This window comes from Nomia melanderi, chromosome 10 (genome assembly GCF_051020985.1).
Source record: "Nomia melanderi isolate GNS246 chromosome 10, iyNomMela1, whole genome shotgun sequence".
NCBI lineage: Eukaryota > Metazoa > Arthropoda > Insecta > Hymenoptera > Halictidae > Nomia > Nomia melanderi.
In genome coordinates this window covers 8,690,310-8,716,263 of record NC_135008.1, presented here as the reverse complement: position 1 = coordinate 8,716,263, position 25,954 = coordinate 8,690,310, and the positions used below count along the sequence as shown (strand labels likewise).

The 25,954-nt window shown below is 31.0% G+C and overlaps 8 protein-coding genes across 18 annotated transcripts in view; 5 read left to right on the top strand and 3 right to left on the bottom strand.

Annotated features, from left to right (window-relative positions):
- The window catches only part of Egfr (epidermal growth factor receptor), a 215,935-nt gene extending 213,200 nt beyond the window's left edge, over positions 1 to 2,735 (top strand). For all 3 annotated transcript variants that reach the window (XM_031982759.2, XM_076371644.1, XM_076371643.1), the window contains one exon: positions 42 to 2,735. In XM_031982759.2, coding sequence (XP_031838619.1) covers positions 42 to 349 — 308 coding nt within the window. In that variant the 3' untranslated portion in view covers positions 350 to 2,735. The remainder of the gene's footprint in view (positions 1 to 41) is intronic.
- Positions 2,736 to 3,254: 519 nt separating this feature from the next.
- On the top strand, positions 3,255 to 7,710 carry LOC116429640 (2-aminoadipate transaminase). 6 transcript variants are annotated; one of them, XM_031982795.2, is made up of 8 exons: positions 3,255 to 3,436; positions 3,616 to 3,790; positions 4,100 to 4,376; positions 4,515 to 4,676; positions 4,761 to 5,013; positions 5,268 to 5,382; positions 5,633 to 5,738; positions 5,804 to 6,169. In XM_031982795.2, the coding sequence occupies exons 1-8, from the start codon at positions 3,432 to 3,434 to the stop codon at positions 6,001 to 6,003; spliced, it is 1,293 nt and encodes a 430-aa protein (XP_031838655.2). In that variant the 5' UTR covers positions 3,255 to 3,431; the 3' UTR covers positions 6,004 to 6,169. The 6 variants fall into 6 exon arrangements, with proteins under 6 accessions (XP_031838655.2, XP_031838659.2, XP_076227760.1 ...); XM_031982799.2 differs by having other exon boundaries at positions 3,603 to 3,790; XM_076371645.1 differs by lacking the exon at positions 5,804 to 6,169 and adding an exon at positions 7,567 to 7,710 and having other exon boundaries at positions 3,256 to 3,436.
- mRRF1 (mitochondrial ribosome recycling factor 1) lies at positions 6,153 to 7,511 on the bottom strand. 2 transcript variants are annotated; one of them, XM_076371647.1, is made up of 3 exons: positions 6,764 to 7,511; positions 6,534 to 6,621; positions 6,153 to 6,459 (listed from the first exon to the last, which is right to left on the bottom strand). In XM_076371647.1, the coding sequence occupies exons 2-3, from the start codon at positions 6,608 to 6,610 to the stop codon at positions 6,219 to 6,221; spliced, it is 318 nt and encodes a 105-aa protein (XP_076227762.1). In that variant the 5' UTR covers positions 6,611 to 6,621; positions 6,764 to 7,511; the 3' UTR covers positions 6,153 to 6,218. The 2 variants fall into 2 exon arrangements, with proteins under 2 accessions (XP_076227762.1, XP_031838661.1); XM_031982801.2 differs by having other exon boundaries at positions 6,534 to 7,319.
- Positions 7,570 to 8,351, top strand: LOC116429643 (ATP synthase F(0) complex subunit g, mitochondrial). Its single transcript, XM_031982803.2, has 2 exons — positions 7,570 to 7,720; positions 7,972 to 8,351. Exons 1-2 carry the CDS (start codon positions 7,681 to 7,683, stop codon positions 8,229 to 8,231), a joined length of 300 nt encoding a protein of 99 aa, XP_031838663.1. The 5' UTR covers positions 7,570 to 7,680; the 3' UTR covers positions 8,232 to 8,351.
- Positions 8,323 to 13,860, bottom strand: LOC116429639 (tRNA (guanosine(18)-2'-O)-methyltransferase TARBP1). Its single transcript, XM_031982794.2, has 10 exons — positions 11,119 to 13,860; positions 10,819 to 11,048; positions 10,532 to 10,748; positions 10,314 to 10,466; positions 10,086 to 10,250; positions 9,774 to 9,962; positions 9,514 to 9,688; positions 9,097 to 9,428; positions 8,676 to 8,812; positions 8,323 to 8,612 (listed from the first exon to the last, which is right to left on the bottom strand). Exons 1-10 carry the CDS (start codon positions 13,858 to 13,860, stop codon positions 8,459 to 8,461), a joined length of 4,494 nt encoding a protein of 1,497 aa, XP_031838654.2. The 3' UTR covers positions 8,323 to 8,458.
- A 457-nt stretch (positions 13,861 to 14,317) lies between these two features.
- On the top strand, positions 14,318 to 17,043 carry THG (tRNA-histidine guanylyltransferase). Its single transcript, XM_031982800.2, has 3 exons — positions 14,318 to 14,676; positions 14,837 to 15,081; positions 15,173 to 17,043. Exons 1-3 carry the CDS (start codon positions 14,322 to 14,324, stop codon positions 15,584 to 15,586), a joined length of 1,014 nt encoding a protein of 337 aa, XP_031838660.1. The 5' UTR covers positions 14,318 to 14,321; the 3' UTR covers positions 15,587 to 17,043.
- VhaAC39-1 (V-type proton ATPase subunit VhaAC39-1) lies at positions 16,679 to 18,917 on the bottom strand. Its single transcript, XM_031982898.2, has 6 exons — positions 18,667 to 18,917; positions 18,241 to 18,591; positions 17,991 to 18,148; positions 17,739 to 17,915; positions 17,576 to 17,653; positions 16,679 to 17,496 (listed from the first exon to the last, which is right to left on the bottom strand). The coding sequence occupies exons 1-6, from the start codon at positions 18,785 to 18,787 to the stop codon at positions 17,335 to 17,337; spliced, it is 1,047 nt and encodes a 348-aa protein (XP_031838758.1). The 5' UTR covers positions 18,788 to 18,917; the 3' UTR covers positions 16,679 to 17,334.
- Positions 18,918 to 19,509: 592 nt separating this feature from the next.
- On the top strand, positions 19,510 to 24,070 carry l(2)gd1 (lethal (2) giant discs 1). Of its 3 annotated transcripts, XM_031982895.2 has the most exons (12): positions 19,510 to 19,741; positions 19,816 to 19,954; positions 20,032 to 20,138; positions 20,233 to 20,599; positions 20,680 to 21,048; positions 21,173 to 21,544; positions 21,630 to 22,000; positions 22,068 to 22,243; positions 22,325 to 22,588; positions 22,870 to 22,908; positions 23,263 to 23,353; positions 23,431 to 24,060. In XM_031982895.2, exons 1-12 carry the CDS (start codon positions 19,682 to 19,684, stop codon positions 23,548 to 23,550), a joined length of 2,475 nt encoding a protein of 824 aa, XP_031838755.2. In that variant the 5' UTR covers positions 19,510 to 19,681; the 3' UTR covers positions 23,551 to 24,060. The 3 variants fall into 3 exon arrangements, with proteins under 3 accessions (XP_031838755.2, XP_031838756.2, XP_031838757.2); XM_031982896.2 differs by lacking the exon at positions 22,870 to 22,908 and having other exon boundaries at positions 19,513 to 19,741; positions 23,431 to 24,058; XM_031982897.2 differs by lacking the exons at positions 19,510 to 19,741; positions 19,816 to 19,954 and having other exon boundaries at positions 20,214 to 20,599; positions 23,431 to 24,070.
- The last annotated feature ends 1,884 nt before the right edge of the window (positions 24,071 to 25,954 follow it).

Sequence of the window (25,954 nt, the reverse complement as noted above, 5' to 3'; positions counted from 1 at the left end):
TACCAATTGACAACCGTTATTACATTACCTTTCCCGTCCAGACATGGAACCGAAGCGAATCAACAACGGCTACCGGAAGTATCCAGAATTCCTGACCATCCAAGGGAAAACGTCGTTGGATAATCCCGAATATATAATGTCCCAGGACGAAGGACCTCTGACCCCTCAGACGTTGGGCATCCCGACCCCGGACTTGGAGAAGGTCTTAACGAACGGAACCTTCGGGTCGCAGGTCAGACAAAGGAGTTCGGAAGAGGAGTCCGACCACGAGTACTACAACGACTTCGACCGCCTGGAACGTGAGTTGCAGCCGCTGAAGCCTCTCAGGAAGAACGAGACAACTGTCTGATTCCAAGGATCGCCGAAATCAAATGACTGTTGCCGTTGTTCCAAGCTGGACCTGTAGAATCGGTATCATCCGTCGGCCGCGGTCGTCCTGGGCCTTCGATCAAGAACAGACGGACCCGGTTCCTAGTGTTTAGGAAACTTCAGAGTACTTAGAAAAGGACACTTCGCCCGAGTGCCGTGTTTTGATTGTGATTAGACGTAGGACGCGAGAACTGTGCTAAACCTTCCCCGTCAGACCGAAACGGGTGCGTGTCCCGTACACGACGAACTGTCACGCGCACGCGAGCGCGTACGACGAACAAGTAGTGCAAAGATAATCTTAATGTGCCATTCGCCGTGGCTTGTAAATAAAGTAGGTAACTGTCTACCAATTTGTTTAAGGCTACTCTAAGAATCGACGTACAGTAAAATGGCATAAGCAATCGTCGCCCATCCTTCTACCTTTACCTGACCTCCACGCTCTTCATTCCCAAAACGGTCCTTTTCGTTGGAAATTTCCACGGGAAAACTTGTTTCCCCGAACCACGACACGGAAGGGTCATTCCAATGGCGCGAGCGTGGACCTGTCTTTTCGTCGAGCGAAATCGTTTTTCCAACCGCTTTGTCCCTGTTTCCCGAAGAGTTCGGTGCGCCCGGGTCCCGATTTCACGCGACCGAATCATGAGATGTCAAAAATGGCACGCGGGGCCATTTGATGATCGCGGACGGTTCTAATGAAATTTCGAGCGCCCCGCGTACACAACATCCGCGCGGTTCGCCGTTGACTGTGATAAGAAACGTTCTTCTATTTCTCGTGGACACTTAAAACATCTCGATTGTTGTTCCGGAACCCCTTCTGTTTCTCTTGTAGTGCAGCAAACTACGACAGTACAACGAAATTGTCCTAATTCACTGCCCCCCGGGAACGCGAAACAATGCGACGCGCCGAATCGCGCAACGGGAAAAGAAACACCGAACCTGTTTTCTCGTTTCCCGCGACTCTACTTAAAACGTCACACGATCCCTTATATATATATATATATTTTTTGTATGCCATTCGCCTCCGCGGAAAAAAAGAAGAAAGGGACCAATGAAATTGGCCGTAGCCAAGCACGGGAATCCGCCTCTCGACTTTTACATGAAAGAGAAAACGCGTCTTGTAAATAGACTAGCGACCCACTTAGCACGTAAGGCAAGACTTTTTACGAATGTAAAGAAACGGAAATGTACTTGAAGTAAATTAAGCGAATCCGTAGTCGTTCTTTTTTTTCTTTCGTTCGGTTTCCTCTCGACCGCGCCGGGGGAGAGGGAACGGGAAAAAAGACAACGATTTGGAAGAATTAGGATTAGGACGTGCCATGTTGTGTACAGAGAACACGCGACACAGCGAACGCTATTTCACATACGTGTGTTCTCCTCGGAGGGTGAGATGAAACCGATCCTCTCAGGCGTTGCGTTTCATTTCTTGTGAAAGATGTGCATCGGGCGTCCGCGAGATTGACGATCTCATCCACGATGGTATACTCGGCAGACAAGATGCGGTAATTCAATTCAATTTTATGCATCCCGGGAATTCTGATTTCTACGATAAAACTGGTGACAGTTAAATCTTTTAGCTAAGATATTTGAATAAGCATTCGAATTTCTATAAAGTGAATCGTTTTATAGACAAGGCCGTTGCATGAGGTCAACGCATCCTGTCCGCGAAGTATAATAAAAGCCTTCCAAAGGGAATAGAATTTCGTGCGGTGTTCTGTGATAAATGGGAACAAATGTCTTATGTGAAAATTGTTTTCTCTTCTTTCTTACCTTTCAAACGCGGTTAGCTCTAGTTGCTGGTGGACGAAAACGTTGTCGCACGGATTTCCAATCTCGCCGCACGCGGAATGCACTATCTTGTTATTAACGATGTAAGGATATACGTATCGTGTACATTGCGTTTACATTTTTAAGTGTTATAAAAACTGTTACGTCAGCGGTTTTCTCTCCTTTGTAATATATAAACATTCGTCGCGTTCGCTGAACGGATCGGCGCGTATCAACGTTTGGGAAACGTGTTCGCGCCCGATCCGACGACTCCCGAGGAATGGATGAAGAATGAAAAATTTTGTGAGACCCGTTTTTTCGCATTTTCCTCTAACCTGTGTCCCCTACTCCCCCTGGTTCGATGATATTTCGTTTTCCTTTTCTTTCCCTCCCTTTTTTTTGTAAACCGACGAAAAAAACGTATGGAAAGTATGAGTGTGAATTAGAAATTGTACAATACGTTTGATCACCGGGATAATTAGCTGCGAGGAATATTGCATTTGCCATTCGGTTGTGGACCTATAGAACTTATAAAACTTTATAATATCATTGTGTTATCGTAAAGAAATTATTGTAATAAAGAATCACCATCATTCTTATGAGGTATCGTAGTTTCTTTCATTCCCGATTTCTTCGTTACTCTGTTCGGAGACTTTTTGATGTGTTTAATATGTAAACCTTCCAGATTGTTGTATTTCATTTGTACATTTGAATTAAAATTTTATTCTATCAAATTCGTGAATGATTTTCCCTTTACTTGTTTTATGAACATTTTGTCTAGTTCAAGCGTATATTTGAAATCTCCCCTTAATTCGCCTTTAAAAATAAACAAATTTACATAAATATCAGTGCCAGATTTGCTTCGCTTAACACGTTGACTGCCACGAAAAACGTCAGCGTTTTATGTATCACTTCTTCTTTTATAGAAAAAATAAAAAGGAATAATTATCAATTATTTGGTACATGATTATTAGGTCACACTATAATCTACTTATTTTCGTTATTAAACATTTTCATTTGACGCTAGTTATGTTACGAATTATAATTGTTTTCGAGTAATTTGAAAGCTTCGGTCATCGGTGACCACCGTGGCAGTCGTGTTAAAGTTCACGAGGTAACAGATGGTTACGTAACACATATATGTATTCTACAAGTATACGGAATAGCATCAGTCACTCAACGAAGTTTCATTACAACTTTTCCAGCTGTTATCGTTAGTTGCACGCAGGCCGTCAAGCGTAGTGAACGTCCATAAATTTAATCAGTGAATTTGTGTCATTGCAAATAGATTGCAATTAATGCTGTAACGAACAATTTTTATATTTTAATCGACATCAATATAACGTTAAAATGTATGATTCTTTAGCTGCAACTTATTTTCGTAACGCATACAAGTTTTTCGACAACGAATTATATTGCGATTAATTGTCCGCTGATTGTAGACGAAGATTACGATAAGAATTTTTCAGTTATTTGTTACAGAAGTAAACATAAGATGGAGACAATAGATGATCCGTATTTGAGACACCTTTTCGATGGAGATTCCATATTTAATGTTTACAGTAATGCTACCATAAACTTATCAGTTGGTGCTCCCGGTCCTGACCTACTTCAAAATCTACCAAAAATGATAGAAAAAGCGACGAATCATAGACTGGTAAAAATAACGAATTCATGTTCCATTGTGAATTTTCCAAATTTATGTCACTTTATTGAAAAATATGGAAATGATCGTAAGATTAGAAATATTTATACCAGAAACCTGAACACATTACGATAATTCATTGAAATATAAAACGAAAGATTCGTAAGAAGTTGGAATATGATATATACACTGTAATTATAAGTACAGCATATTTAGTTTTATTCCAAAATATTCATTGTATTTGATATAGAGCGGAAGGTTTAAATAGGCACTTCTTATTCGACCGAATTTTTAATACATTGGAAACATACTTCCTTTTAGGAGGAAGAACGCAAAGAAGGAATGTACTATCTTTTTCAATATGGCCCCACTGCAGGTTTATGGGAATATCGGCATGAATTAGCATTGTTTTTGACCAGGCGATACTGCGATCCAGTAAAAATGGAAAATTTGATTTTGACTTGCGGTGCTACACACGGCCTTCAACTTTTGTTGAACACCGTTCTATCACCTAATGGAGTAATTTTCGTGGAAGAAGTCACTTATATGATTGCTTTAGATAGTTTCAAACAATTTCCATTAATGAAAATAGTAACAGGTGCGTATCTACACATACGAGAAAACAGTGACACGGTTTTAATCTTAATTTAAATCATTTTTCGGAATAAATTCACATACAGAAAACGAAAGAACAAAAATGGCGTAATTAACAAACATTTATTTTTTATTGTATTAGTACCGATGAAAAATGATATGGTTGATTTAGACGCTTTCGAAAAAATAGTCGCCAAAGAGAAAATCAGTGGCGAATTTCTTCACACGGAGGAGAAGATATTTTGGGCTATGTTTTACACTATTCCTACTTTCCATAATCCGACTGGTAGCACGTTGCCCCCAGGTGAACCATCAATTATGTTTTTATTAATCTATCGTATAATTAATAATCTATAAATTATATATTGGGATTGTTAATTCACAATAGAAAGTTGCAAGAGATTAGTCGAAATAGCACGTAATTATTCTGTGTTGGTTGCCTGCGACGACGTTTACAATTTACTTTATTATGGAAATGGTCCCCCACCGCACCGACTATACTATTATGATGATCCAATGGATTCCGAATACAAGGGTGGCAATGTCATATCGAATGGATCATTTTCGAAGATTCTTTCGCCAGCAATTCGTTGCGGTTGGATGGAAGGTCCTCCACGATTAGTAAAAATCCTTAGATCATCGTAAGTGCAGTTACACAATTTCACGATTCAGTAATTTCAATTTACAAATTTATACTTCCTTTTTCTAACTTTAATTTTACATCTTGAACTTTATGTTTTTGGTTTCTCAGCCTTTTCAATTCTATATTTTCATATTTTAAATTTAACAATTTCACTTTTTCAATTAAAAATGGTAAAACTTAAACGGATTTTGTATAAAGATAGCATATTAAGATATTTCGCTGGATATTTTTCATAAACTTAAAAATCTTTAGAGGGATTTTACGCAGTGGTGGTGCTGTTAATAATTATATGTCGGGTGTTGTGGCAAGTTTGCTGCATCTGAGAATTGAAGATGAATATCTTGATAAACTAGTTCAGATTTATATGGTAAGTTTCATAATGAAAAGCGAATCATTTCTGAATGAATTAACTGCAGTGATCTTCCAAACTGCATCGCTAAATCAAAAATATTTGAGTATATCAAAAACTCTTGCATATTATAGTAGTTTAATTAAATATACTTTAAAAATAAAAGAAATATTAAAAAGTATTTAAAATAAGAATAATAGGAAACAAGATGATAAAAATTATGAATCATAAATTTTGAAAATTTTTATAAATATATATTGCTTCACAGGAACGATTGAAAACTGTATGTGATACATTAAAGCGCTATTTACCAACATGCTGTTTTTTCCAACAACCAGAAGGTGGTTACTTTGTATGGATTCATCTTCCATCAGGCATGTACAATGTACATTACCAAGTATAATTTTTTCATAACCATGATAAATATTATTTTCTATAGGAATGGATGGTAATAATTTTATTAAATGGTGTCAAACAGAGCATAAAATATCAGCTATACCAGGAGTAAGATTTTCATACAGAGAAACTTGTCAGAATTATTTACGACTGAGTATAGGTTTTCATAAAAAAGAGATTTTAGAAACTGCTTCTCGAACCCTATGCAATGCTCTTCTACAATATGTTAGAAATAATACTTAATCGACAAATATAGCTAAATCTAGATTTGAAATAATCAATTTCACAAAAGTCTTAGGTAAAACAAAGTGAAAAAAGATAAAAATTAAATTTTATATAAAGAGAAAGAGTTATTGAAATAGAATTAATTTAATAATATACAAATCCATATGCATAGTTCATATATATATGTAATCCAATTTTAATATAAATTATATGCAATACTACAAGAATGATTATTATGATTCTCCTCGTAGTTCTTTCTGCTTTGCTTCCAATAACTTTTCTGCATTACTAATATACTCACGACTTAAATTGCTTATATAAGTTTCTACTCTAAAAATTAACTCCGAAGAAGCATTCTCTTTTCCTTTTACTTTTTTTATATATTTGTTCCGTACATCAGTAAATTTATCCTTAGACTTCATAAAATATGCTTTTGCAGTTTTTGCTAACTTTTCCCTATGTTCCTTAGTAACTCTATTGAATTATAAAACAAAGTCAGTACTTTACAATAGATCTATAAATGCATGATCAATATATGACATACTTACTTAGGTATTGGTAAATAAAGTACAGTACCCTCTTGTTGTGGATTTAAATTCATGTTAGACTTTAATAGAACATCCATAATGCTTGGAACTATTTGAGGAAAAACAGATACATCAATTACTACCAGTTTAGGTTTTCGACTAATTTCTGCCAGTTCTTGAAGCTCATATTCTTTTCCTTCATATATTATAGGTAATTCTTCAATAGCACCTATACTAGAACGAACACCTACATTTTTTACCAAGGTATCTTTATAATCTTCAATCACTTTATCAAATTCTGACTTCATGCGTTCTACATTCACAACCTCTTCCAATTCACTGGGGCTAATGTCCACAATTCGTGGTTTCTTCTTATCCGTACCTCGATCTTTACTTTTTAATACTATTCTTGTCGTAGAGAAGTTGTTAACCATGTTCAATTGTGGAAAATTATAATGTGTACATTGTTTATTGAAACAATTCATTGGAACATTCATTCGCACATGTTTAAGTACGAAATTATTTAACCTTATATTTTTGATATATAAGTAAAATTTTATTGAAATCATAATTGTTTCACCCCTGTCCTGACTTATATGAACACGTACTTTAGTAAATATTAATAATATTGCTTGATACAAATTTCGCTGCCAAAATATCGTAGGAGGTTATAAACATTTCACATTGTGTATAGAAGATACCGCCATATTAGGTGTCCATTTTTAAAAAATTTTAATTATGTATTAATTTCCTTTTTAACTTTAATAACATAAATTTCTTTGCAATGCCGTCAAAAATTTCGGATAATTTATTTCTATTTTTACAATTTTATAATTATAAAGTATATTCATATCGCATAATACAGTTGATATCCTATTACAAACATTAATTTATATATACTTGTTTTTATAATTGAAATACAATATCTTATGCGATAAAATGGATTTAATTTTTTCAATAAAAACAGAGAAATGTTTGAAAAATTATAAATGATTATGTTTAATGTATCCGCTGTGTACAACCTATGAATAAGAAAATTTCTATTGTATTTTAGAAAGTCTCCACTAGATGGAGGATTAGCTTTTACAAAAGAGAGTTTCGGCAAGCACTGGACAATTGTTCGACATAGGCTGTCCTCTTGAAAGGGTTGAAGTTTCAAGAATCGAAAATGGCATCAAAAATGAATAAAGTAGTGGAATTATGCAAAGGTACATATTTAATTTTTTTCAATAGTTCATTAACAATATTTGTCTCTCAATACCACATCCATCACAATTAGTTATAATCGATTATTATATAACATCAATTTCAATTTTATCAAGAAGAATATTTATTCAAATTCTCAGATAAAAATATAATAGTAATAATAATAGTGCATTGCATATTTATTTTTAATTAATTATTTGTATAATCAATTTAGATGAAGGATATCAGCTTTATGTCTCTGCATTTATTACAGCTACTGTTACACTGTCGAAGCCTGTTCTCCAAAAAATGGCATATTATGGCAAAGTAGAATTGGCACCACCAAAGATTTCTGATATTCCAGCCATTAAAAATGGTATCCAAAATCTAGTGCAATCTGCTAAAAGTGGAAAATACAAAGAAGTTACAGTACGCGAAGCCTGGTTAAATACTTTAGTTACCATTGAAGTCCTATGTTGGTTCTTTATCGGTGAATGTATTGGAAAGAGACACATTGTTGGATACGATGTTTAAACATGTATTGTATTTCATTTATGTAGATATAATATTTGTATAAGTTATAGATGCTCTCATAAATATATGAACATAAAAAAACTCAAATTTTTAAAAATAAATATTAATATTATTTTGTTACATCATTCTTTTATTTCAGTTTTATAAATTTTTACATAATTCTCATGTATGTTTTTATTAATATTTTGTATTATAGTACTAAAAAGTAGGATATTATTCATAAGTATTCATAGACAGAATACATGTTGCATTGCATATTGCCATATACATATAGCTCCACTAACATGAACATTTAATGAACGAATTACTCCAACTTGAGGTATTTCTATACAAGTATCGAACAAAGGTATCAAGTTGGCAGGAATTCCATTCTTTTCGTTTCTAAAAAAAGAATTCATATGTATCACAAAATGGGAAATTTTTTAATCTCTTTTATTTACTTACCCTAAAACAAGAATTGATTTTTTCTTAAATTTCATATTTAATAAGTTTGTACTATTAACTGTTTGTTCTACACCTACTAATGACCATCCCATGTTCCTTTTTTCCAAAAGGTATTTGTTCAATTCATGAGGCTTCACCTAAAATATAAAATTATAAAAAATTAATTATTAATGATTTTCTTACATTAGATGTTAGAACTGGACCTTAGTGTTTAACAGCATAAAAAAATATAAATTTACATTATTTTTCAATAACAGATTCATGACATGGACGGTTTGATATTTAATGTAACAAACTATTTCAATCAACATGACTTTCTCTATAAATTTTATGCTGATAAACGAAGTTTCAGAAAAAAGTTAGCAACCTTCTCCTAACACCTAATATAAAACATGAAAATATGTAAAAAGTTAACAAATACCTCTGTAATATTTATCCAATTTTCGGCTGTTACACTGAGATTTTGAAAGTCTTTATTTTTTATTAGACTTAAATTAGCAATAACTAGTTCTTTCGCTCTGAAAATCTCACAAGTACGTGCAAGTCCTCCCAAATTTGGAGTACTATCAATGAGACATGCTACAATTATAATACCTTCATCATCAGATAATATTCTCTTCTGAGAAATAGATTCCCTGATTGTTGGAAAAATGTCATTATGTAATAAATTTGCAGATACAGAGGGGTCAATTTTCTTCTGAACATTACTTAGTTCTTCAATATTCATTTCAGAATGTTTTATAGAAAAATCAGCTGTGTTTTAAAGATTAATATTTTTTGATTATTTATAATATAAATGTAGACATATTCTGTAATATGTATTATAATTGATACATACTTGTGGATTTCATGATGTATAACGATGTTTTAATTTCTGATAATGATGAGTTTAAATTAAGCATCTGAAGAGGATGATTTTGAGTTTGTGTAAAGTTCAGTTGTTTAAATACATCTGGACAAATCCATTCATTTGGATCCATATCAGTTAATCGAGGTAATTCAAAATATATTGTCTATAAACATAAGAAAAAGGATAATGTTATTTATATTTTTATAAATTCTTATAATTTAAACTGTTATTAAATTAAACAATGTTACCTGCAGACTATAGTCGTCTGAAGCATGAAACGTGGAAAGGTAAAAATCATCTTGAATTTTAGTTAAACTTTTTATTGCATTTTCATCTTTAAAATGCTCTACTATAGCTTTGTATAATCCTCTATACTCATTAGTAATATTATCACAGTTTAAGCTTTCTAATATATTAAACAGTTGTATAAAAATCACCTATGTTAAACATAAATATTAATAGTATTATTTTATACATGTGAAATACGAATAGTTAGCTATTTTAAATTATTTATCATAATTATATTTAATTAACTTTCATGCATGCTTTGTATAACATACTTCATTATAAAGTCGCATATTATATTGCTGTCCTAAGCAGCAATGCGCGATGTATGGTATTCCCATCGAAATAAAAGTACGTTGATCACTGTTGGAAAGTAACTTTGCAACATGATAAAATATACATGCTATCGAACTAGTACATCCTGGACGTGTTGTAATAGCCTGTACAAATATTTTAAATATGCTTTACATATCTTAATCTTGAGTAACAAGTTTTTTAAATACCTCTTCAAAAAATTTCCATAATTTATGACGAAGATTCTCATTCTCCACAAATATTTTAATTAGTAACCATTCTTGCATTAATCGCACACTGTGTTGGTTGCTTTCCAAAATCATTAGTTTACACAGTAGATCTACTACAGTTGTTGTATCTATCTGCAAAAAATTAATTTTATTAATTGGAATTCATTTACAATTTTGTTAATTATATATCTTATTACCTCATTCAGAACAGGCTGTAATATTAATAAGGTTTGCATGATTCGATGTTTCATCTTATGTGCATAAGAATTATTAAAATATCGTTTATTTTTATACTCTTCTAACTTCTGTAAAACGATTGGAAGAAATGCAGGTATAAATTCAACATCTGTAGTAATTATTTTGTGCAATAGTATAACAGAAAGTGCTCTGATACTAGCGTCATTATTATGATCTCTATTAATAAAATTGAAAATTTTAGTAATTAGAAATTAAAATGAAACAATGATACAATGAAACTACTTACATCACTGAAATATGTTGTGGATAAAGACTTTCATAATGTTTTATAATATATGAGCATGTTTGATTTTCTATTTGCTTGTCCTTTCGAAGTGCATATCCATGAAGAAGACACAGTAATAATGGTTCTTGTAAATTCCTTAAGCAGTATACATTTAATAGCTTCATTTCATTCAATAAAATTGCCTTTAATTTTGGCACTTTGTTACTTTCTTCAAGTAGCTGACTGAGAAACTAAAAATTAATGAAATAATTATCAGGTAACAGATGTTACATTTTTGAGACTAATACTTTAATATCTTACATGATTCAGAAGATTTATAGCATTCGGAAGTACCAGAAAATTGCTATTTATAATAACTCCAAGAAGATTTTTTATTGATAAAAAGTACAACTTATTTTTTGAACTTAACAAGGTAGATTTCCAAATTATAGTAAAAATAGATTCTAAATTTGATATGTTTTCAGAATCATTTATTCCTCTTTTATCAACAATTATTTTTAAGGTCACTGCTACTTCTGGGATGATTTCATTTCCTCCCATTTCATAAATGTATAAAATATGTTTAAACCAATCAATATTTTCTGGCCATAATTTTACTTCTCTTTTCGATAAGAATTGATTTGTAAGTTTCGCTAATAACAAATAGCAATGCGAGACTATTTTTCCCTTCGAATCCATTTGATCTTCCTTATTACCAGATATATAAGTATGACATTTATTTATCAAAGATTGTCCATAAAATTCTGTAGCATCTATATTTAATATGTTTTGAGTATAATATAAAATATGTAATGCATACATGTAATGCATATTTGTAAACTGTTCTATGTTTTTGAGAATTTGTGCACTATCATATTTAAATTTTTCAACATAATTCAAGATTTCTGTTTTTGACAGAATCAAATCTCCATTATTGAGAAATAAAACAATTACAGTCATACATTTTTTTACTTCTTCGTAATTACATTTAAATGGTATATTTTTATTATTTTTTAATAAAAATTGTAAAGCATTGTTAATATACAGAGAGAGTAACTGTATGATTCTTTTATTTTCCTTTGCACTTAAATTAAGCAAATGTGACATAACTTCTATGATGTAAAGAATATGTTCAAAATTGATATAAGGCCTTACATTACAATCTTTGAGTAATGATAACCAATAATTTAGTATTTGTTCTGCTAAACATATTTTTTTATGTAGTATTAACTCTGCATCGTACAAGATAAAAATAGTAAGGGCAAACTTTGCAGGATTCATTTTTATACATGTATCATGATGTAAGTGTTCGTCACATAAACTTTTAATAAAACTTAATACTTCTGTTTCTGTTACTGCAATTTTTAAGTATTTTGTTATAATATTCCATGAAAATGAACCTCTTACAAGAGCTTCATTAGAAGGAAATTCCAATAACATATTTATTAAAATTTTCAAATCATGTATTCTCTCTAAAGAAAGTGGAACAGTCCTTATGAGTTCAATTTGTGATGCAACTCTTAAAATGCGTGAATGCGCATGTAAATTCTTCTGTACAAAAGATTTAATTGCAATTAAGTCATTCTCTCCCCAAGAATTTGCAGTTTTATTAGTAACTATTCTTAAAATTAACATCATATAAAATAGCGGAATAGGAGCCCATATTTCCTCGCTTATTGCTTTTAGGAATTTAGATATAAATTCAACTGTTTTTTCTCTTATATGTACAAGTAATGTTGTGATTTCATATAGTATTTCTGGTTCCTTTTGGTACAATTGACATTCATATAAGAACGTATTATTTAACACGTGTATAAATAACTTTAAAAATTGATAATCATATAAAACTTCATGAAATCGACAAACATAAAGTATTCCTTGCTTTACTATAGCATTATTTTCATGCTTTAACATTCTTTCAAAAATTAATAGCAACCATGTAGTACTGAAGCACTCATTGCACAATGCATGTTCCTTACTCCCTTTCACTAAATTTGGTATATGTGTTAAAGCTGGTGCAATTAAATGATATTGCTTTTCTTCTAAAGCTTCTAGTACCAAAAAGAATTTTTGCCTAATATCACTTATTAATATTTGTGTTTTAATTGACTGTTTACATATAAATGGTACAGTTTTAATTTTTTCCAAATTTAATGCATTTTCATTTAAAGTGCTAATGAAATCTGTTATTCGTTTCATTATAAATAATCCTTGTTTACGGTATTGTTGTACAGGAGATTTTAAACTTTTTATCATTACTAACCATAAGTTTTCAGTATAACATAACTTGTGGTATATTGAACTTGTATTTTTGAACTTTTCAGAAAGACATGCATCAATGATAATACTTAGTACACTAAGTAAATCTTGTACATCATCCATTTTATTTAAAATAAAATCTAATACAGCGGGTACAATTTTATCAGGTCCAAAAGTATTCATTAATTTTGGGAATATTGAAGCAAAAGATTGCCATTCTCTATTACTTTTTATTTCTAGCCATACTTGTATATCTTTCTGATAATACAAATAAAAATTTTCCACTAAATGTGACTCTGTATTATTTTTTAGCAATTGTTTTAATTGCAATGAGTCCAAAAAGCATTCCAGTATTTTCATATAACATGATCTGTCTTCATTATCCAATGAGATTAATAAAAATGATTTTTGAAAATTCATTAGATGTTGTTCAAGACATTGTAAATTGCAAAAGAGCACTGTATATAAAACTATAATATCATATAAAATCGATAAATCTGTAAAACTCTGGAATTGTTTTCTCAAATATAAAACATTTTTTATTTTGTTGAAACATAGTTCATTTGATACTGTCCTTGCATATTTTCTTTCAGAATTAAATAGGAGTTGATATTCGTAACATAAAATCGTACGAAACGTTTTCAATTTTTTTATATCCAAAGTATCCTTGTTTACTTCGTCGATATAATATTTAATTAAACGGTGTAATAATGAAAATGGTTCATCCTTAAATGCTGTATCTAATAATTCCAATATCGACAAATCCGTTATTGGAAAATGCACGTACCGTTTGTGTAAATCCATTGTGTTACAGTGGTTACCAACTCTGTTTCAATTGGAACTTAATGTCAATGTATTTATCTTATAAGAATATTCGTGTTTACGCAAGTTAGATGTATCGTATTTTAGGAAAAATAACTTGACAAAAAGTATGTTTTAGTAAAAAATTATAACTACTTTTTTAAACTTAGATATTATTTTACCTTATTAAAAACAGTACAAGTTTTTATTTTATTCATATGTTATTGTATATAATAACAATATGAATCTACATAACCAATAAAAGTACACGTGGGTACCTGAAAATATATGTATAAAAAAATTCTTTGTTGTATAATAAAGAATTTTATAATATTATTAAAATAAAGAATTCTGTTTTGGCAATAAAATTCATGCATCTCAAGCTATAGTGACCCTCAATTACGAAGGGATTTCAACACTCGCCAGTTTCAGAGAACGTTTGTATTTTCTGACAGTAAAGACGAATGAAGCAGAGTAACTTCCTGAAAATCATTAGCTTGGTCAAACAAGTGGTCATAAGCCGGCACATAAGTTTGACAACGATGGCTAAAAGTAAATTTGAATATGTAAAAGAATTCGAACGTGATGACTGTTGTTTGCCAAATTGTTGGATTGTGGTTAGAATAGATGGGAGAAATTTTTCAAAATTTTGCGATGCTCATCAATTTACCAAACCAAACGATATAGCCGCCTTGGAATTGATGAATCGAGCGGCTATTACGGTTATGGAAGATTTCAAAGAAATCATTTTAGGTTTCGGTCAAAGTGACGAATATTCGTTCGTTTTTCGAAAAGACACACAACATTACAAAAGAAGAGGTATGTACAGATTAGAAAATAGCTTGTAACATTACATATTTGAAATGATCAACATAAACAATAAAACTATAGAGTATGCATGAAGTTCAAATAGAATCTACTGTTGTATTCATTTCATTCATATTATATGTTTAATACATTTTACTTTATTCTATTTCAGTTTTTAAATTAATGTCAAATGTAAACTCCCTGTTTACATCGGCATATGTTTACCATTGGCCTCGGTTTTTTCGAGGCAAAGAATTATATTATCCACCCTCCTTTGACGCACGTGTTATATTATATCCAACTGATAAAAATCTAAGGGATTATTTAGCTTGGAGGCAAGCGGATGTTCATGTGAATAATTTATATAATACTTGTTTCTGGAATCTCGTATTAAAAGCGAAACTTACTCCAAGTCAGGTAAATTCATATTCTTTAGGTTTTATAATATACTTATGAGGCATGCACAAAACTAAGAGAAAGTTTTAAATCTTGTTTTAATAACTTTTAGGCAGAAGAAAAACTTAGGGGTACATTAGCATCACACAAAAATGAATTGCTTTTTCAAGAATTTGGTATAAATTATAATAATGAACCTCCACTTTTCCGAAAGGGTACCACACTTATAAGAAAATTAGTACCTGATGGAACTGGTCGATTAAAACCAGTAGTGGTTCCACTAGTAGACGACATCATTGCAGACCGATTTTGGAAAGAAAATCCAGAAGTAATTGGATTAAAAAGTTTAGCAACTTACCAACCTCCGAATCTAGTTAATAATACAAACATGAAACATGTGAATAACGTTCCACCACCACCAGGTGTTAATGCGAACTCTATGAATGAAGAAACACATCCCGCGAGAAGTCGAGAATCGGATGGTGAAAAAATGCAATGTGAAAATGAACGAATTTGTAGAAGATAAGCAGTGTTTTATTTTTATATAATAAATTTGGAAAACATCCTAACGAAAAATACCGGAAGTTTATTTTCGATAATTCGAAAATATTTTCACTTTTATTACAGTAATGGTATTATAAAATTTTAATTGTTGGTGAAAGAATTTAAAGTTACATTAATAATTATTATATTAATGTTTTTTATATTTTCATAAGATAAATAATAATATATTTGTGTATTTAGATGTACTTCTATATACACATGTAATGCGTGTATCTATGTTACAAAAAAATTTGTTTAAAAAAGGGGATGTGTAGATATACATATGTCAAATATTTTTCGTTAGGATTTTATATTTTAAAACTTATTGAATTAAAATATTGTATTTTCCAATAGTAAAGAAGTGCATTAAATAATATTCAATTATTTATGAATTTAAAGGCTGCTCTAGAATAAATATATTAAGATTTTTATACAGAATCTTGTTCATAAGCATAAACAATGCAGACTTTAGATACATTTCATACATTATAAAAATTATACTCATTTTTTGTAGTTCGACACTATAAATTATTTCGAAATAATTTAGATTATAAAATTTTATAATTTTGCATGTGTGTTTATATATTTAATAATAATAATAATCATTTATTTTAACTTTTTACGGTACATACAAAATATTTAGTTTTTAGATATTTAAGTATTATGAACATTTTTCAAATACTTAGTCTTTTCGTTTATTGCGTAGAATATTATACAAAAATTTAATTTACGTATTAAATCATCAAGTTCGTTACATAATAACTGTAATATTATACAGAATTAAAAATCAATATAAACATGGGTAATATGTTCCAGAAGACAAACAAAAAAAAACAGCACTTTGTCAATCAGTGATTAAGCAGTGATCAAATATATGTTATTTATTAGTAACTTTTATAATTGATCAAGTATAAACTGTCATGAAATAAAAGTTACAGAATTTTCCAAAAGTATTAAATATTTAATATTTAATATTAATTATATATATAAGAGTAGACAGAAAAAAGTAAAGTGAAACAAATTTATAATATAATAATAGAAACATTGGCATATTGTCTGAATACAACACAATAACTTCGTTATATGAAAGGTGAGGATTTATTTAATGAACAGTCCACTCAATATCATAAAATTTGAACATTTTACAATAGTTCTGTCGTGGTTCTGTAATTATGTTAAAGCAAAACCTTGTTCAATGGTGGTTGTCTGTACAAGTATTTTTAATTTCCACATACACAACAAAATATTTTACTTTTTTTTAATACAATTATTAACGAATGAACAAATCTCACGTGTAAGACATCATTCAAATTGATTTTTCCAATCTTATGGAATGTATTATAATATCGTTTTATATTACAGTGGAATTAGTAATTATAACATCAGATAATATAAGACACAACAGATATACTGGTCTACAATAAAATACATTATATACAACTATATGATATAAACTCTTGTTATATATGATAATAACAGTGCTAAATGATAATTCTTTTAATACCATTCTTTCAGTTTGGCTAGACATATAATTGCCTTATTTATTTAATTATGAATTAAATATTTATATGTTGCATGTATTTGGCAGTTTCCCCTTTTTGACAATCAGAAATACTGTGCAGAATTTTTCAATTACTCATGATTGAGAAATAAAAAGGAGAAAGAGTCACCTTTCTTGTGTATTATTGTATACCTGAACAAATAATTGATACAACAAAATATTAGAGAACATTAAAAGATTGGAATGTAATTGTCTATCTTAGCTCTATGCTTCTGTGCTACGCATTCTGCTATCCATACAATATTGCGACATTCTTGTTCTTTTAGTTTAAGGTAACTGTAGAATACTCCAAAGTGAAATTGTTGAAGGAAGGCATGAACATTTAAACAAACCTATAATAATAAAATTAATAAGTTATGATGATATTCTTTATTATATAGTAATAATATTTCTTAATAATATCAAATTTACCTCATGTTCAAAGAACTTATCTTCTAAAGTCTTGTCACCAGGATTGTTTCCAGCACCTTCGAACAAAGCACTGTACTCCTGCGAAAGAAGAATGAATGTATTCTTTTGTATAGATATGTGAATGTTATCTTATAAAAAAGTACATTATTTAAGGTATACGTACAGCATAATATTCTGCCACTGCTTTAACTTGTTCATAATCATCAGCTCTTGCCAATGCTGCTAATCCATCAGGATTTAATTTTCCACAGCGTGGATATAATTTTGCCCTATCATCTTTACCCAATTCAGTTCCAAATGAATTGATAGTTATAATAATTGCTCGCCTGTCCGCTTCAAACTACAAACATAAATTATTTTTAATGCGTTATCTTTAAAATCAAACCAAATATTTTAATAGTATTAGATTTTGTACCGCAAGTATTTCACACATAGTATCTGCAGTTGTTCCACCAATTTTTTTACAGAATTTATAAAATGCTTCCAAGTAAGCTTTATATAAAGTATTTCTGATTATTTCAATGTTCATTTCATCTAAATCTTGTTCAGAAATACAATCCACAAAAAACGGAGCTGTAGAAACATTATGGGTATAATAAAGTAACATTATATTTAAACTTTTTTCAAAAGAAATTTAGAAATAAATAAATATTTTTGGACCATACCCAAAGGAGTATCCACCAAGACTGCACTGTATAATTCAGCAGGTGTAGTTGCTACATGAATAGCTTCCATTTGTTCAAAACTGCCAAGAGGATGACATTTAGGGATCAGTTCAGAAATTGGTCTTTGATGCAAAGTGCCAGTGATTAATAAAATAATGTTATCAATCATGTAACTGTAGGTAATGAAATCTAAAAACTGCGACAGTGGCTCAACAGAATGGTTACGCATGTGTTGAAATTCTAGAACAAGTTTTTCTCTCAATTTGTCATCAATTACACTGACTGACAATGGTGATGGTTCATTAGCCAAGAAGGTACCATAGTCAGTACCCGCCAAATGCAATTTCAAATCTGTATAAATAAATAATTCGATTGAAAATAATTGGAAATGTCAAAAGAAAAGTATAATTGTCGAATGTAATGTACCTTCAAGGGTCTCGCATTGTACAAGATTGAGGTAGTCACTCTGCTGAAGAATTCCACATTTAAATCCACGACAAAGACCTTCCAAGTATCCCCCATCAATATTGAACATACAACCCTTCATTTTGGAAGATCGTTCGTTAGAATTTTACAACTACACCACACGAAACACAGATCCGTCAAAATCGAAATCGGACTCGCCCTTTCCCGTGACGATCATATGACTATTCGGTGAGAAGTTTACTACAGATGACAAAAAACTGGTGTTTAACTCCAGATGGCAGTTCATTTTGCACGATATTTAGTGATATATTTGAATTTTCTGTAATGCTTTATTTAAATTCGGCTTTCAAATTTATTTTGAATTTTACGTTAAAAATAATTTCTAATTTTCAGCGACTTCAATGGACATATTATAAATACATTACCTTTGTAATGTTATACATATATTTGTTCACCAATATTGAAAAGAACCTTTTTTATACTATTCATTGTACCATAAAAGAATATTTCAATGCATTTGATAAAATACAATAAATTATTTTTCGAGCATACATACATGTTATTGTATACATTAAAAATTAAAAAGGATGATCTTAAAGATGATTTTCTTTTAAATAATTATGATATAATATAATTAATGCGTTTGAAACTCATAAACTAAGAAAGGAGAAATTTTTAATTAATGTAAAGGAATATAAACAAATTGTTTGGTATGATGTTTGTTATATCTAACAAATTTTTTTTATTCTTGATAACATATGGAGAGTAACGTTCTTATTTTAAAGTAATTTGATTTATATACCTATACACAGCTTATTTCATATTAATATTTTTACATACTTCAGAGGATATGTGAATATCAAGTGTTATGTAGGTATATACTTATCAATATCCAACGGTGACTCATATTGGTAGAATGCATTGCAGTGAGATATGCTTTGAACTCGTAATGCGTTACTAATATTCTTAATATTTTATTAATTGTTTAGTGATAGTGTAAATTTCGTGAAATAATATGTTTGGAAAGAAAGAGAAATCAAAACGCCAGACACGGCCTGCTGGTAGTCTTGCACAGGTATTATCTTAGACATATTTATAACCTTACTTTTATCAATTAGTTTTTTATTAAATACGTTATTTCTTTTAAAGTATGGGATTTTTGAAGTGCCAGAAACTTTTGATGATTTAAGTAATAATATGATGGAGCATGATGACGATGACGATGATTTAGAAGCTGAATTAGCAGCATTGACAGCTAGTGATGATAATCAAAAACTTAGACATAAAGGTATTTATTGTACATTACGTATATTTGTTAAACTGTAATACCTACGGCTACATGGTTTATTTAAATATTTTTTCTAGCACCTCGAAAACCACTTCCTAATGTAAATTTGGATGAAATGATAGCAGCGAGTATGAAAGATCCTGATGAAGAAGTTTCTGATGGGGATGATGATCCAGAACTATTGGTAAAAATTATAACATATGTACATTCTTTATTTTCGTATTAATTACATAACTAGTTATATCTGAAATAATTTTAGAAATTTTATATTACATTAGAGTGAACTTAGGATGATCACAGGCAATGAGTCATCTGAGAAAATTTCACCAATGGAAGAAAATTCAGTAACAGAAGGCGCACAACATTCTGAATTAAAGGTAGATTGTACACCTGTAGAAAGTGTAATAAAACTATTAGAAGAAAGGTTAACACTTTATCAAACTGCTGAGAGAAAAGCAAAAAAGGAAAATGAACTAGGTCGAGCAAGAAGATATACTAGAGGCATTAAAACGCTTAAAGAATTATTAACTGATGCTCAATCAGGAAAACCTATTGATGAAGCTGATATTCCACCACAATTACCACCCTCTGCTGTTGCAGAATCGACAGAAAAAGTATTAGAAAAGTCCAAAGAAGATTCACAAGGTACTGCTTAAAGTATAGTTGCTAACTTTTTTGTTGAAAATAGTGTTATATATGTTGTATACCATGTGCATGTTTTTCAGAGAATAGTAATACTCCAGTTGAAGTTGATACAGTATCACCCCCAGAGAGTAACATTTCAGAACCTGTTCCAACAAAGTCTTTAGACGACGAAACTTTAAATTTATTAAAAAGCAGGCAACAGGAATATAAAATTGCAGCAGTAGCATGGAAAAAGGCTGGTAATTTAAAAGAAGCACTTCAGTGTGTAAATGTAGCAAAACAATTCGATATAGTCATAGCAGCAGTAAATGCAGGAGACTCTGTTGACTTATCGGATATGCCACCATCTCCAAATACACCTGGAACAAATACTGTGGCTCCTGCGCCAGAATTTCCAAAAACTGAAAATGAAATACAAGGTGAAGCAACCACAGAACAACCATCTACAGGTAAGTTATGGAATACAATTATGACTTTCTTCTTGCATAGTATACTTTATCAGTTAATATACTTCTAAAGGCATATAGATTAAATAAACGTAACTGATGTCATTAATGATTTTTGAAACAATAGAAGCAAAGCCGGTTGGTTTAGAAAATTTAGAACTTGCATTAAAGGAGCGACTTGAAGTGTATAGAAGATCAAAAACAACTGCGGAAACAGAAGGAAATTCTTCTAAAGCTCGAAGATATGGACGTATATGCAAACAGTTTGAAGATGCTCTTAAGTTACATGCCCGTGGGAAACCTGTACCTCTCGATGAACTGCCTGTTCCACCTGGTTTTCCACCGCTTTCCGCACCTACACAACCTACTGTACCTGCAGTAGAAGAGGAAAAAACTGCAATAGAACCTAAACCATCACCACAAAAAGTAGCTGATCCAGAATCATCTGAGAATGAATTAAGTCCAAAAAGTCCTGTTGTTCCTCCTAGAAAACAAACTGGTATGTAATACAATTTTCATGTTGTTTATTACGAATATTTATTATTAAAATGTTTTATTAATGTTATGCTTCCTTTTACTGCCAGGAAAAAAGCAAACTCAGAAAATGACACGTGCTGATAAACAGTTAGCTTTACTGCAACAACGTCAGCATGAACTAAAACAAGCTGCTCTTAATGCAAAGAAGGATGGAGATTTAGAGTTGGCACGTAATTATTTAAGACAAGCAAAAGGAATAGATCCGCTGATTGAAGCAAGTAAATCAGGGTTACCAGTTGATATGAATACAATACCAATATCTCCTTCAGCAAAAATTGAACTTGATGCAGATAGTTCAATTGGTCAAATTGATGACAGTTTTGAGTTAGTGAATAGGGAACAGTGTTTGGAAGAAGCTACAGGAACTGATGACGAGATTTATAAAAATCTAGAATCTCAATTAATAAAACAAATGAAGGTATAACAAAAGCATAGTATACATTTTAAATTGACATCATAACAAATATTCCTGTAATTTCTTGTAGTGGTGCTTATGTACCAGAGATCATTCCAAAGAATTACAAGACATACCTGGATATAATAAATGGGAACGTTTAGCCATGGGCTATAGACGAGATTTGGATATGTTGAGAGTTAGAAAACGTGATGCACTGCCACCGCCACAGCACCATTATGAAATAAAAACTTACACTATAGTTCAGTCAGTATTATTTTATTTTGTGATAGAAACGAGAATAGCATTGACTTTATCTTCAAAGTCATTATGGTGTTTATGTTTTAGGAGTTGTACAGATTTAAGTGATAATGATATAGAAATTTCAATAATAAGGGGAATAAACTTTACTAAGGAGGACACATATGTCATATATGAATTTCCTTATCCATCAGATAATCCTCCGACAGATAGAACGCCTACTGTTAGAGGAACGTGCAATCCAGAGTATCAAGCAGTATTTCCCATAACTGGTATAATCGATCGTAAATTAAGACAATGTCAACGGGCTTTTAAAAGACATGCACTGAAATGCCAAGTCTGGGCGAAAGGGTAATTACTAACAGTGATTTAACAAGAGTTTTAATTAATATTTATTTATGATAAATTTTGTTTTCATAGTATATTCTAGATGAAAATAATAAATTTTAAAGGTTACAAAAAAATAACTACTTTTTTTTTGTAGTAGCAACAATAATGCTTATAAATAATATTTTATTGTACATTGTAAAATATAATTCATTAAATATTAAATTTAATTTTATCAAGGTTAAGTAAATATAATTGAAAGTATAATATTAAAAATAATAAATAGACTAGTACGTTGCTTGCAGATGCTCGCTGAATCCTCTCCTGTGTTGCACTCATCCAAGGTATGAAAATCATAGTTCTGAAGAGCATTTAGCTTCTAAATTATATGCCAAAACATGTGCTATTGTTTATGTTTTTTAAGAATTGTTGGTTATTGGGTTCTATGTTTTTTGTTTACTTTTTTTTAGTTGGCTGATACATAAAAAGAGTATTGAAATTTTTATCTATTTATGAAGTAAAAAGAAAATTGTCATATATATTGAAATGCTATATATATATATCATAGTTTGTCTGATATCAATTTTTTACATTGCACGAGCAAGCTGTGACAACGTATATCTTGTTCTATCAAATTTCAGCTTTGATAATATATGTGTATATACTCACTATTCTATATGATTGTGTGTCTTTTGCAGTGGATTCTTTAGAAGCGATAGTCTGTTAGGTACAGTAACAGTTAAATTGCAACCATTAGAGACTCAATGTGTACTTCATGATTCATTTTCTGTAAGTATTAGATTTGATATATTAAATTTATACTTTGAAATAATATTTGACTTAAAAGAAACTCTTTGTAATTACAGTTAATGGATGGAAGGAAACCAACAAGTGGAAAGTTAGAACTAAAAATACGGTTGAGGAATCCAATTCTTACAAAGCAGATAGAACAAATTACGGATAAATGGTTAATCATTGATCATTAATGTATCATGATATCACTTTATACTTTTATTTTTTAATGATTACACCATTGAGGCCTTGGACATATAATTTGCTTATTATGAAACATATGGTAATTTGTTATTTTATTCTTAGCCACGCACGTTAATGTGAATATGTATATGTGTCAGATAATTTATATATTTTATTACAAATGTTCAACTACAAACAAATATATGCATACATATAGTATTTCCGTGAAATGAATACATATGCACAAACCACAGTCTAATATGTAAATATCGTGACATATTGGATAAAAAACTAGAGCTTTAATTCATATAAAAATGCAAAATTGTGTATAGTATTTTATGTTAACATTATGTCTATTCTTGGACTGTAAACTAATTGAGATTGATTATCGATTTTAAAAATAAGTTCTTAATTACTTAATGGTTAAATAAAAAATTTTTAAATTCAGTTAATGAATGTACTATGTAACTTTGAACCAAATGTCTAAATCATTTTTTAATTCAGATGATAATTTAAATTATAAATATTTGTAATGTTTTTCATTAATAAAACGTATGAATTGAAATGTAAAAAATCTTAATGCAATTAAAATTAATTATTGTGCGCATTAGATACATATCAGTTGTATCTATTGAAATGATTTAAACGTAGAGGAGGAACGATCACGGAGTGAAGCTGAATCCACATTTCCAGAGAACAATACAGTACGTGAGCCTCACTAACAAACTATTGTCCGATAATCGTTCAACTCTGTCTCTTTCCAGTTCACCATCCCACTGTTTCATCCCCACTCACGTATGCCTCACCGCTTAGTCCTTAACAGCCCCGTAATACTTCGGAACACAGTAGGATGCATTGACATGTACAAGGGAACAAAACTGCAATAAATATAATTATTGTACTAACAATATACTAACAATTTAATATAGCATTATTTTATTAAATATAATTTACTAAAATTGATATATTCTTATTCTGACATTCACTATAACAAAGTGAAATAAATACGTTTTCATTATTGATTTTACCCTCCTTTTGAAGTTATTTATATTTATTTAATACTGAAAATAAAATACAAAATAGAAATGTCTAACTAATTACCATCAGAGAAATAATGAAAAAACTAAGTACCCTATAAATATTGACCTATTTATGAGTTTTGATTGGAAATAGTGTGCTTGGGTTTCGATACTTCTTCTCTCGTTTTATATATATTTTTACATGTGGTTTATAAAATTCGTCGTTTCGCAAAATTATTTTCCTACAAGCTAATACAAGTTATCCATTCTGAAATATTTGTAACACTATCTTGTTTTTACGAAACCCTGTTAATATATTGTCTTCGTGTGCATACGTTAGGCTGGTTGCCTACCCTTAAGAATTCAGGGGCCATTATGCAAACTATAAAATCAACTGTTGAGTACCCCATAACACGTGTAGCCATCTAGCGATGATTGCGACAACAGAAATGGAAATATCGAAACATATTAATGTTCATTAGATTGCGATCTTACAAATATAATAAATTAATTGCAAATTTTTTGCATTTATGATAAGTTTGAAAACTATACCCAATACATTTGCATTTACAATAACAGTTACACAGACGTATCCATCTATACAAACCTATATTTGCAGCAGATAGTAAACAGTAGTCAATAATCAATAAACATTTACTGGTATTTCATTTTTTTATTGAAGAAAGAATATTCCTGAAGCTGTTCAGGCAAACTGTGTACACGTGGACTGCCTCGCTGGCACTTTAGGATTCGACGATCTTTTGTGGTCGCGGTTGCAAGGGGTGACCCTGTGTCACGGACGGGGGTGCCAGTGAAGATTGGTACATAAAGTAGTTGACACCCACCGTGTCAGATACTGGGCGTCTGGTGGTAATCGAAAGAAAGGAAAAAAATGCTCGATCCATGCCGCAACCGCTTTCACCGGCGTTGCACAAAAGCGTTTCCCGCGGTGCACATATCGATCGCGCCATCGGAAAACAATGGGATTTATTTGCCAATTAGACAATTAGGTCGGCTGAAAGGGCGCAGGGAGCAACCGAGCAACCGAAACTTCGCCGGTAGTAAGTACCGCGAATCTGGATTACACGGTCCAATGCAGAGTATTTGACGAGCATATACATACCGCGGTTAATGTTGACCTTTTGGCCTCAGCCAGCGGGATTCTGCGTGCAAATTAACGATGTTTGTTCTCAACCCTTTGGCCTGCCTTGATTCATCAATCCCGTCGGTCTTTCCTCTATCCGCATGGGAGGGGCGCGTCGGCACACCCGTGAACGGCTCGTTCTCCTTTGTTTTTTAAACTGTACCCTCCGAATTTTGTAAAATAGCAGGGAATCCGCGATTTTCATTCTGGTCGAAGGACTTACCAGATTTCGTGAACTATCGATAACATCTT

Excerpts from the sequence above, each read along its gene's own strand:
- LOC116429640 (XM_031982795.2), top strand. Across the intron at positions 4,377-4,514 it reads ATTAATGAAAATAGTAACAG|TACCGATGAAAAATGATATG; the intron begins GTGCGTATCTAC and ends TTATTGTATTAG. Across the intron at positions 4,677-4,760 it reads TGGTAGCACGTTGCCCCCAG|AAAGTTGCAAGAGATTAGTC; the intron begins GTGAACCATCAA and ends AATTCACAATAG.
- mRRF1 (XM_031982801.2), bottom strand. The coding sequence starts at position 7,081 with ATGATTTCAATAAAATTTTACTTATATATCAAAAATATAAGGTTAAAT. Across the intron at positions 6,460-6,533 it reads CTTTATTTACCAATACCTAA|AGTTACTAAGGAACATAGGG; the intron begins GTAAGTATGTCA and ends ATAATTCAATAG.
- LOC116429643 (XM_031982803.2), top strand. The coding sequence starts at position 7,681 with ATGGCATCAAAAATGAATAAAGTAGTGGAATTATGCAAAG. Across the intron at positions 7,721-7,971 it reads AGTAGTGGAATTATGCAAAG|CTACTGTTACACTGTCGAAG; the intron begins GTACATATTTAA and ends CATTTATTACAG.
- LOC116429639 (XM_031982794.2), bottom strand. The coding sequence starts at position 13,860 with ATGGATTTACACAAACGGTACGTGCATTTTCCAATAACGGATTTGTCG. Across the intron at positions 9,963-10,085 it reads ATATGCGACTTTATAATGAA|GTGATTTTTATACAACTGTT; the intron begins GTATGTTATACA and ends TGTTTAACATAG. Across the intron at positions 8,613-8,675 it reads AAATCAATTCTTGTTTTAGG|AAACGAAAAGAATGGAATTC; the intron begins GTAAGTAAATAA and ends TTCTTTTTTTAG.
- THG (XM_031982800.2), top strand. The coding sequence starts at position 14,322 with ATGAAGCAGAGTAACTTCCTGAAAATCATTAGCTTGGTCAAACAAGTG. Across the intron at positions 14,677-14,836 it reads ACAACATTACAAAAGAAGAG|TTTTTAAATTAATGTCAAAT; the intron begins GTATGTACAGAT and ends ATTCTATTTCAG. Across the intron at positions 15,082-15,172 it reads CGAAACTTACTCCAAGTCAG|GCAGAAGAAAAACTTAGGGG; the intron begins GTAAATTCATAT and ends AATAACTTTTAG.
- VhaAC39-1 (XM_031982898.2), bottom strand. The coding sequence starts at position 18,787 with ATGAAGGGTTGTATGTTCAATATTGATGGGGGATACTTGGAAGGTCTT. Across the intron at positions 17,916-17,990 it reads CTATGTGTGAAATACTTGCG|TTTGAAGCGGACAGGCGAGC; the intron begins GTACAAAATCTA and ends TTATGTTTGTAG. Across the intron at positions 17,654-17,738 it reads CAGTGGCAGAATATTATGCT|GAGTACAGTGCTTTGTTCGA; the intron begins GTACGTATACCT and ends CTTCTTTCGCAG.